General features: G+C 39.2%; 1 protein-coding gene across 1 annotated transcript in view; it reads right to left on the bottom strand.

Annotated features, from left to right (window-relative positions):
* The window catches only part of NELL2 (neural EGFL like 2), a 117,225-nt gene extending 108,484 nt beyond the window's left edge, over positions 1-8,741 (bottom strand). Inside the window, exons 1-2 of the mRNA XM_005419305.1 lie at positions 8,711-8,741; positions 6,872-7,022 (exon numbers count right to left, since the gene is read on the bottom strand). Of these exons, the coding sequence (XP_005419362.1) occupies positions 6,872-7,022; positions 8,711-8,741 (182 nt within the window). The remainder of the gene's footprint in view (positions 1-6,871; positions 7,023-8,710) is intronic.
* Between the last annotated feature and the right edge of the window lie 3,395 nt (positions 8,742-12,136).

The raw sequence follows: 12,136 nt of genomic DNA, 5'->3' as shown, positions 1-12,136 counted from the left end.
TATTTCTGACCCTTCCTTTTGCTGAATGCAGTTTTAAAGCCAGACTGTAATTTTCTGACTTAGGGCATTTTTGTTCAAAAACGTTGATCCATTCATTAAAACCAAATCTTTTGACAGAAACAAACATTCTCACAGCAAAGCCTGTGGGGTCTAGGATGACATCCTTGCTAAAATGGAAGAGTGAGAGAGAGAGAACAAATATAAGATTCTCTGGAAGACTTTCTCAAATATCTTTAATGCCATGATTATTACCTATATGAAAGCAGAAATCCCAAGTGAAGAGAGCTCAAAAACTGGAAGAGGGTATTATCCATATCGACACAGATCATATAAACAGAGGACAGCAAAACCATTCTCTCAAATTTTTATTATAAAACTGGTGCTTCACTTCAACTCATGTCCAGCTTGCTGATCTCTCACACTTTTTCCCTGAAATTGGTGGGCTTTTCCACACTGACTGGTGGGAACAGGCCTGGGCCAATGCTGCTTCACAGACTGCCCTGACATCATCTGCAAGGGTACCAACTGCAGGAGACAAAAGCATGCCAAGGAAGATGCTAACAATTATGCAAAATGGACAGCAGCAGGCCAGTGCTCCAGCCTGGGCACTGTTTGGTTTACTAGCAAGCTTTCGACATGCACTGCCAACAAATCTGCATCAGCACTGCACCAAGTGGAGAGAAAAAAAAAAAAAGGAGAATGGCATTTCTCAGGGCACTTGTCTAAGGTGGAAAAAAAGAAAAAAGTTCAAGTTCCTGCTCCAAATCAGGCAGAGCAGAAATTAACCTTGTGAGGAAAATGCCTCTGAAGCACCCCAGCCAGACACCAACTGATCATTCTGGCATTTACATCTCTCTTGTTTATTTTCTCCCACCACAAAAACAGTCATGCACTTCAGCTTTGTTTCAGCACAGCACTGCTCCTTGCACTGGGCAGACATGGAGAACAGCTGTGGAGGAGGAAGGTGCATTCATGATGTGCTCAGGTGATGGAGCCAGCCCTGGGACATGCATGGAGGAACACCCTCCTTGTTGGGATGTTCACAGGAGAGAGCAGCCAGGCAAGAGGTAACAGCAGGGCAGAGATGCAGCATCCACACACATGCACCTGCACAAGCTACTGCTGCACAGCTTCTCTCCACGCAGAAAGAAGCACAAGGTAGCAGGTAGAAGTGAGATTCAGTATCCTGATGTGGAAGTGGAAGTTAGGAAACCTGTGAGGCTGTTCAAATCCTTTCCATCACTGTGCCACTGTGTCTGTGCCCAATTCAAACTAATAAAGCAGGTGGGGAAAAAATGTATGTCAGTAAGATATTGCTCTTATCAACTCCTTGCAGCCCCTTATCTGATTTCAGAGGGACTGCTGTGGTCTGGAAGCCTTTGAAGAGAAGACCCTGCCTCTCACCTGAGAGACTTCCTTGCTTACCTCCCAAATTTTGAGGTCAACCAAATCAGGGAGGCAAAATCTTGCCTTAGCCCCACTGCAGTCCATATAGCTTCTGCTGGGCTTAGTGCTATGATCCAAGAGCCCATGGCCATCACAAGAGCAAGATCCTCCAGCCCATCCAATGTTACTGCTGATGACAAGGCATGGCTCCCAGCTGGCCTTTCCACAACCCATATGGGAGCTTAAAGGAGCCAGAAGCAGGAACTGAGGTCTCACCAAGCTCTTCAAAGCACTCCAAGGAAAGTTGTTCTTGCAAAAGGTGTTGGCTTGGTCTTGGAAAAATTCAACCCCAATATTACAGCACATTGCCCGTGCCGTTCCTATTTGGGCCATGGATATGAAATCAAATTCCCAAATTTAAGAAATAATTTGGAAACACTAATTCATGTCTTTGAGCAATTGCTCTCATTCCTCTCATCTCTCTCACTAGTTCCATTATCAATAGATAATAAATATTCCATTTTGTTCTCACTAATATATAGTCCCAGGAATATGAATCTTGCCTGCCTGAAGCTTCCTCTTCTACTAAAAATCAACAAGGGAAGAATTTTCTCAACTCAATCACTGTAAAAACAAATGGTATAAACCATGCCTCTCATTCCCTTTTCTTGACAAATTTTCTCCAAGGAGAGCAAGAGGACTGCAAATACAATAAAGAACTTTCTAGTAGATGTATTAGTAAAAGAAAAAGGCAGTTTCAACATAACTGTTTCCATTTCCTACCCCAAAAGAATACAGATTTCTCCATTATTTGTTTGCTCATAGAAAGCCGTATAAACAACATAGGAAGAAAAACAAAATCCATCAAAACTCACATTTCAGCTACTTCAGTGGGGGCTTTCAACATCATAGGAAGAAACAAATCTGTCTCTGATTCAAGAAGGCCTGTCACTAATCTCAATTCAATATAAGCATATAAGCACGTGCATATAAGCATTCTGTAAGATAGTCTCAAACTATTCACCCTGGATTAGCTGGCGCTGCAATGATTTACACTGTACATGCTGGCCTCACTTGATTTAACAAAAAGTTATGGAACAGTTAGGTTGAACTACAGAAACTTACATCCTACTGCCAATTTTTTTTCTTTTTTTTTTTTGGTCAGAGTATAAACTAAACTGAAGCAAAAACCCCAAATCCAAGCAAGAGTGACATGGCGTCAATCAATTTTATGATAACCTTTATACCCAACACTCAAAGAAACAGGTCATTCTTAACACCATGAAGGCATTAAACAGAGTGTAACACAAAATAGCTGCTTTACAAGTATTTCCATCCAACCCCATACTCAGGGATAGAAGTTAAATCTCCCAAACCAACACAAACAAGGAACTTTATTCCTTTGGGATAAAGAGCCTGATCAAGCTGTCAGTGTCTACAGAGAGAATCCCTTGTCCCACAGAATCCTCTCACACACTGGAATCTCAATGAATGAATGAATGAATGAATGAATGAAAATACCTTTTCTTGACACCTTTGATGAAACAGGCAAACTGCATCAAAAGAATAGAAGACTGACACCAGAGAAGTTTAAAATCACTACAGGAATTCAAAAGCTGTTACACAGAAATTCCAGTGTGTTCATAATTATTATCAGACCAGTAAGAAACAGAAACTAAGATTTAATACCAAAAAAACAAAATACATAACACTACCTTCTCTCTTCCAACAAAGAACATCATGGAGTGTTCTAATAAGCAGAAATAAGCTACTGCCTCTTTTGGCACAGGGAACAGCCATATACAGCTTTAACATTTGAAAATTCATCCCATATTACCTAACATCTGCTCTGCAATTATTGGCTTAAGAGGTGAATATTGGCTTAAGTGATAAATACTGAAAGCTTTTCTCAGTGTAAGAGTTTTGCAGCAGATTTTACGGTGTCAGAGAGGACACTTCACCCTGCAGTCCAGAAATACTGACACTCATACATCAAAAGCAGGGAACATACAGTTCCACCTCTATTTTAATACAATGGTCAAATGAGAGAACAAAATTCATGCATCGGGAATTCACCTCTGGCAACTTATCTCCTTGTAGGATAAATCAGTATGAGAGAAAATGTCACAGATAAGTTCCTCCTACATACTGAAAGAGGTTTGAAACTGTTGTACAGTACAGCCCATTTGACAGCAGATAATCACAAGAACACCAACTGCTGTGAAAACAAATACTAAGGAAGGCAGAAATTGAATAAATTAGTAGAGATACAAATTAAGCGTAGGAAATGCCTGTCCATAACATACTATTGATTTCAGTTCTCTGTTGCAGGATATAAAAAGCACTAACAAAAGGAAAGTATCATTAAACTACAACCCAGCAGCTTCATCCTTTAAGGGCCTAATATGCAGTATCTCAAGAGATATGAATGTAAGATTAGTTACATAAAGCCATCTAACCACAAAAGGAGGAAAAAGCTTTATTATCATCAGCTCCACTGCTGATGATTAAATGAAAATATATGATGGAATAGCAAGACCAAACATATATTACAACCCCATCACAGAGTAAAATCATCTCTCTGCTGACTTTTCCATCAAGAAGAAGGTGAGACAAATTCAGAAGTGAGGAGGATAATACAGCTTTAACTGTGAGATAAAACACAGAGCAATCAGTGTTTAACAGTGTTTCTACTCAGATTTTAGGTATCCCTTCATTAACACAATTAAAAATATTTACCTTTCTACCATGAAGTACAACACATTTTAGGCAGGGCACTGTCTGTGGTCAAGGTAAAGCCCTGAAGCCAAGAAGACATTTATAACTTCCATCTTCCAGACATATGCCATATAAATCTGCCATATAGAAAAGATGTGTTCTGCTGCTTGAAATTCATCTGAACAATTACTGATGTGTAATTTGAATTCCCTGGCACCGCAAGATTTTTTTCTGAAATTATCACCTCCATACTGTGCCCTAAACTATCACTGCGTGAACTCCTTGGCTGTTCTTATCAGTGGGGAAATACAATGTCTGTGAAAATGTATGGGCAAGTCAGAAAAGGACAGTTGCAGGTATGGTTTCAGGTTCTTTCCCTTTAAGACTAATTTTAAAATATTTTAATATATTAAATACTACAAAAATGCATTATCATTGTAAGAGGGGAAGTCAGCTTTGATACTCAATTAGGAAAAGAACAAAGCATTTAAGTGAGTATGAAAAGATTACTATATTTTCAGTAGATCATTTCAGGAGCACCCTTTTGTGATGACAGCAACAGCCCAGCCTCAGCAAATGCCCAAGCCTGAGACTTACATGCACAACTTGTGTATCACCCTGATAGCCCAAGGACAGAATTCAACACATGACATTAGAAGGGAAACTTTGTTAGACCAGCCCTGTTAACTTCTTAAGACACAAAGCCTTAAACAGCTGCATGACCATGTCTCAGTGGAAGAATTCATTTTTGATTATTTTCAAAAGGGACCCAGCAAAAAGGAACAAAAATAACAACTTCATAAAACTAGACAACAGAGACTGAATCAGTCAACTCTGAATCATATAACAATTTTAAGTTTATAAACCAAATTATAAATTAAAAAAAAAACCTACAATTTAAGAAATGCCTTCAATCTACATTCACATAATTGCACCAACATCCATAGATCCACACAAAGAGAGGATGAGTTTTTACTCTGATTTATTTTCAAAAACACAAAGTATTAATAAATGCACCTTTTCTCACTTCTTAAACATTTTTATTTTCTTGTACCATAGAAATGGTTTTACCCTAGAACCATTAGTTGCCCATGAAAGCTCTGTAAAATAAAGCACATGAAAAGGTACTTGTGTGATAACTAATAACATCCTTCAGTTACTGCCACCTTCAGCCTTCCTCACCCTCATTCAGCTCCTCACTGCAGAAATGTCAGAGCTAGTACTGACCTCTGTAAACTGAACTGCAAGGCAGCAGTTCAATGCTAGTGCAACTTTTTTTGACATCAGTGTGATAAAAGGCTGAAGCTTGTGCAAAGGAGCGGAGTCAGGTTCGGCATTGCTACTTTTCCCACTAACTACAATGACTGCTGTGACAGAGACTTCACAAGAAGTTAAGAACTGAAAGAACTGTTATAGCCAAGTCCCTGTCAGAGGTGGGCAAGGTCAGAGATGGAGATCCAGCACTGAAGAAGCAGCTATTGAATATAAGCCATCAAATGCTTCCTTTTAACATCTACTTTCTCTTGTCTTTATTGTCATTCATCATAAAAGAACATTAAAACCGTAAGAGAAACTACACAAGGTGCTTGTCTGGTTGCAGTATTACCCACACCTAGGTCAGCCCTCATTTCAGCACAGTTAAACTGAACAAACACTACACGGCACACAGACATCTCTCCATATGACCCTAGCACAGAATAGACCTGAATGTGTTTATTAAAAGCCCAAGGGCACATCTAATGCCAACCATGAGACATTTAACTACTCCTTTACAAGTATGAAAATCCTTTTATAAACTTGGCATAATGATCCATGGGAAATGTTGTCCTTCTTGTTTGTTTTGTGGTTTGTGTTTTGGTTGGTCTTTTTGCTTGTTTTTTTTTAAACCGCAGAAGATGGGGCATCTTCTGCAGAAATTGACTGAAGCATCTTCCAGCACAAAATAATTGCCACCATGCTTCCTAATGAAAACTTGTACACTTATGTAAAAGAAACAGACATTTTGCTGTGCTTGAACATGTCTTTTTTTGTTGTTGTTGTTATTTTGTCAGGACACTGTCAAGAAAGGATGGGATGATACACAAGAAAATAAAAATAACTAGGAACATAAAGCAGAGCTCGCCTGTTTCTCGTGCTAATGACTGTTTAGAAAGTGCACATTTGAAAACTCCTTTTTATTTTGTCAGAGAATGATTGGGGAGTTATCTTTAATAGCTATTACTCAAACATACATATAAAAGGTATCTTATTTCTCTAGGAGTCTATATTCTATTGAAAGGATAATCCTTAAATCCCATGTGTCATTCACTTTAGTTTTTTAAGGTTGACAACATTTCGAGCAAAGTGCTCTGCCATTCATGGGAAGATGTAAACCCATAACTGGAGGATTTTTTTTCTTTTTTAAGACTGCTTGCATTGTTAAAAACAATGAAGAGGTGGACTTACAGGGCCAGGCTTTGTCAGTCAGTGTACATATAGTGACATACATAGTGACAGTTTTATGCCAGCTGAGAATCTGGCCCTTGTGGTTATGAACAACAATGAAGAACTAGCTTTCCATGCCCTTGGTGGTAAGAGACATGTAAAAAAAAAAACCCTCTTGTCCTTCCCCTGTGACTTTGTACAAATCTGTGCAACGTACCTATCCAAACACTATAAATAGTTACAAGTTATCTGCTACACAAAAATTTTGTTCTAATTTATGTTCAGTTTTTTATGCATGAATTCATATTCTTTCATCAGCCAGCAGACAGGTATCAGTTCTTACCTGTGATCTAAATGGTGAATAGAGAAAATAACCCCTGAATTCAAATGGGCTTGTTTTAAGGTCACCAGGATCGTGAATTCATATTTATTTCTTAACTTCTGAAAAAAGATTTCAGCTGTTTCTGGAGATGCCTTCACATTTCTTGAAGTATCTAAAATAAACATGAGAGGAAAAAACACTTAGTATAAAATCTTACTTTACATCCTCATTCAAATATCTTACAAAATAACAGGCTATTTCTGAGAAGCACAATTGAACAGACAGGCAAAAGCAGGGATCAAAGTACTTAAAACATTAGTTTTGCATGCAGTGGAAGCCATTTAAATGAAAGAACACATTTTCTAGGACACCTGTTCTGTTCTGGGGAGGGGTGGTATTTTGTTTTGATCCAGGGTCATAACTCTTACTTTCTTCAGGGGTGGCCAGATGATACCTTTAATATCCCATCCAAAGTTTGGGCTCACTAGCAGTGAAGCACAGTGACAATACTAGACATGAGCCTAAACCCTGACATGTGACCTGAGCAATTTTTTAATGACTTTTAAAAAAATGTTATGCCTAATAGCATAAATACATAAATAAATAAACTAAAAAAAAAACAAACAATTTACTCAACTTTAAGTAATAGTTTAAAAATTCACCAAATTTCAAAATGTTTTATTATTAATTCATTGCTCTATACTCCATTTGGGTGGTACTTTCCGGCTGCTTCTTGCACAGAATGTCATGAACATTTGTTAGAGTAGTGGCACACGTATACAATAAAGACTTTACTTTTAAAAACCCACACAAAGCCTAGACTGATGCAATATTTCTGCTAAATTTGCACATAACATGCATAGAAAATAAAAAAGGCCCAAGCTTAAAACCTCTAGAGAGATAATTTACAAACAAGATGTCAAATGCTGGAAAAATAATTCCCAATCTCCAGAATACATTACACCAGAAAAAAAATTAATATACATTTTTAATGCACAAAATCAATTCATTAGCATGTGTAATCAAGTGTGTAAGATCTAAATCAGCTCACAAGCTTCTTGTAGCAATTTGACCATTCTGCTCTACTTGGGGAAACTATCTCAGGAACAGCAGCCAAGAGTGGACAGCAATAGAACTGGTGATTTTCTTTCAGCAACTCAGGAGCTGAACTCCCAAGTATACCACTCCCAGCTTACATTATTCTTAAACAGTTTTTAAGCTGGACCTATGAAGATGCTGCTCTCCATTTACAGAAACAGTTTATTTTGGTTTATGGATCAGGAATATTTAAATATCTGTTTAGGAAATGCAACAACCTGTGCAACTGTGAAGTCCTAACCAAGCTCCTGAACAGGGTCACACCCAGTTGAATTTCATTTGCTTTACACAAAGGGGAACCCAAAAGAAAAAAAAAAAGCTAATTTCTACCAAATTCCTATTATATTCTCAAAAGCAACTGATGAAAAAGTATATGCTGAACACTCATACCCTTAAAGAAGGCCAGCCCATAGATTTATAACTATCCCCCCCTTCCACAGGCCCTTTTACTCTAACTGGAACTACTGGGATGCAAACACTGCACTACAGGTGGCCTGTGCTCTGGCAAGGAAACAAACCCTCACCCTTCACATGGATCTCTCCAGAGCCACCCCAGTCCTCATCGCTGTGTGAGAGGCAGGGGAAACACAGAGCTGCCACAACACCCACAAGACAGGAATAATTTATGAGGTCTCTTCATGTCACCCTGAATCATTGCCTGATCACTATACTGGATGAGAATTTTCCATCCTTTATTCTATAGACCCTTATCTGGGTACCCTATAATCATCCATTGTGGCCTCAGATAACCTTCTTGCTTACAGACAGCAGCAGCAAGACCTGATTGCGTCATGCTGGCAGCCGAAACACCAAGGTTACCATCACAGTAACTGCTGGAGTGTTACACTGCCAAAAACACACGGCCATTCCGTTTTGGTATTGCAAATAGGTCAGATTATAGTTGCTGCTCAAAAAAGCTACACAGCCTTTTGAATTATTACTACTCTTATGAAGCACAACATTCTTTGCTCAGGGCAGGCACCAGGTGGATTTCTTAAAAGCGAGATGACTGAAAGGTCCTTGATCTGTCAGATCCATTCTTTTCACACTAACACAAGAGTGCAAATCCCTCCTTCCAACTGCCTTTGAACACTAGCAGTAGGTGCTTGATAGATCACCAGCTGTGCTCAATAAATATTGCTTCAGGCTTCTTCTTGATATTTGTCTCCTAGTAATCAGTTTAAGACCCAACAAAAATACTTCACTGGAACCGGGCTTCTTCCATAATAGCTTGGAAAAATCAAACTGTATATCCTAGACAATAATTTGCAGTTTCTCAATAGTTACATAAGAACCTTGTACTGTAAACATTTCTAATATACAAAACCAGAGGTATATTTTTTTCAACTTAGAGTGCAAGAATAAGGACAGAATTGTTAGTTTGAATGAGAAATTTGTCTCTAACCACAATACATATATTGAGTTTATTTTCCTAGAACATTGCGTGTGTTTGGTTTGACCACAACAATCCACAAATCTGTAGTGTCATCATCTTTAACTCATAGAAACATGAAAGTGACAATTAAAGAAACAAAAAATCCAAACTCAAAGCATGTCTCACTCCTTGTTCAGGCTAGATCCTTTAAGAGCTAACATTGCAAAGCAGCCTGAAAGCCCAGTGAGGAAAACCACTGACCATAAGACCTGCAGGAACTCAGCCCTTCAGACGACAAGCTCAGCAGCTGCCTGTGCTCCCAAAAGCCCCCACTATTAGGACACATTTCCCCTCTCAGAGAAAATCTGCAGTCAGAGCTCTGCAGCAAACACCAACATCACACCAGCATCTGCTGAAGGTGTCAAGAGCAGACAGTGTCACTTCAGTCATGCTCATGAGATAATAATTACTGCACTTTACCAAAGACAGCAAGTAACTTTCACCAGGACTCACGCCACAAGTCCAAAGGACTTCCACCAGTCCAAATGGGTAGTGGAGAAAGAAGCAGTCAAAGCGACCCTCTGTGGTCACCAGCCTTTTAATTGCTCTCATCATCCCTGTGGTGAAAACTGCATTCATAAAAACTTATGAGGAACTATTACAGGCAACTGATCCAGTCTTAACTGATCCAGCCATGCCGTTGGGAGTAGCCACAAAAAAGTTATGGGCAGTAAGCAGGAAAATTTCCATACACAGCACCAGTAACATACTAAATCACACTGTGGAAAGACTTAGGACAAGCCATTGACTACCATTCATTTCCAGACCACAATAAAACAGTTATTAAATGGAATGAGTACCTTTTCCTAGCAAAGGGTGTGCTCTCAAATTTTTGAAGAGCATCTAAAAGTACACATACGGTATGAACTGAATTATAAAACAAATTCCCACAGAACAGTCTTTGAAGGAGGCATTCTAATTGAGCTCCACAGTTTGCTTCATGTGCACATAATCAGCTTCTAATAGCAGCGTCTATAAATCAATTCTGCATCTCACTGTAGCTCTGGTGAACTATCGAAAATAAATTCTAGTGGTTTGTGAGAAGAAGGAGGGCTGAAGGCTAAAATGAGGATGAAAAATATAATTCACTCAATTTTGTTTCAATTTCCTACACTAGGAGAGATGAGTGTCACAAGCATATATTCACATCCTGTCACATTTCCATATTCAACTTTTTGGTTAATATTTTTGTAACTAGGGATTTCACACAGCCTTCAAAGGGCAACTGTTTACTTTATATGGTTATTTACATAACAAATATAAACTAAGCTGCACCCAGCCAACCAGGCAGCATTCAAAGCCAATCCAATAGCAAAATCTTCACGAGACTGACAGTACAGCAGGATTTTAATGGGAGCACAGTGCATTCAAATTCAGGAGTTGCATTCCTCTAATGAAAAATGAAGATATAAGGAAGTAAAACAACCTTTATTAGGCCAAAGCCTTGCTAGACGTGATATGCATTAAATTCTTCAGTAGAAAGACTGGTTGTTTTGCTATTTAAACTGATATATAAGATCAGCTCATAAAACATTTTGAACTACTTTACCTATAAATTTTTCTATTCCCTTCTCAAAAATTCCCAGTTGTTTCAGAGAGAGCAGTAAAAAAAAGCAGCTGTAGTTTTCTAAACCCAGGTGAACCTGAGTTGGATTCTCCAAGGCTGTAGCAAGGAGCTCTGCAAGAGTCTGGGGGAAGCTGTTGCAGTTCCATCTGCAAATCTGAAGTTTAAGACTACAAGACACAGGGTAAACACTAACCCTGTAAGATTCCCACTGGGGCCATTCCCAAAGGGTGTGCCTACACTACAGGGCCAGGAGCACTGCCCAGCTCCCAAACCTGGGTGAACTCTAGGACTACAATCGAAACGTACGTCAGGATACAGTCAGGTACATCCAGACCTCTATGCACCCAAGCGCCCCCCATAAACTGGATCCAACCTGATCTCCCCAGAACAAACACTCACAAATGCCAGGAACAAGGACTCTAGCAATTAATTTCCCAAGTGGCATGATCAGGACCTTGGGATACCCCACAGACTGTTTAGGGACACAGCCCACAAACTGCCCTTGTAGTTTTGACACGCCCCATGGTGTGGCATTTCTGCCTTCTTATTTCCACTAAAGAAATGCTTCAGCAAGGATGCATGCAGATAGAAATGCAGTAGATGAGAAGGAGAAAAGGAAGAGGGCAAAATGCTCTTCAGCTGAAACGAAACAATCGAAACAAAAATTGACTTGAAGCCAAATCATTAAATCAAATAAAAACAAGGGGGAAAATGTCACAGTTTGTTCTTGCAGCATTTGGGGAGGTTCCAACTGCCTTTGCTTTGTAGCTTCCTCTGTTCTGAATGTCAGCTACAGCTTTGGTGTCATCCAGCAAGGGCTTTCCTCCAGCTCAAACCATATGCAAAGTCCCACAAGTCACAATGGACTGTCACAAAAGACTAGAAGACCTGTTTCTGAACACATTTTTCCCCAATTACATTGGCTGTTCATACTTATGTCCTTCAAAAACTGTAATCATATCACTCCTGGACAAAACTCTGGCTCCCCTATATGCTACATACTTTGATGTTTAAAGTCATTTTAGCACAACTGAGAACAAATCCACTGTGGGACAAGAGGAGGAAAAGGTACTGAGAGCCTGGACAATTAGGCTTGAATCAGGACAACTAGGATAGACCTGGCAAATCCATGACTGTCTGTGGAAGATGACAGCCATAATATAATACATATTCCCTGTGAACTGAC

The sequence above is a fragment of the Geospiza fortis genome, unplaced genomic scaffold (genome assembly GCF_000277835.1).
Source record: "Geospiza fortis unplaced genomic scaffold, GeoFor_1.0 scaffold166, whole genome shotgun sequence".
NCBI classification, from domain to species: Eukaryota; Metazoa; Chordata; class Aves; order Passeriformes; family Thraupidae; genus Geospiza; species Geospiza fortis.
Note: the sequence above shows the minus strand (reverse complement) of the source record. Positions and strands in the feature narration are given on the sequence as shown.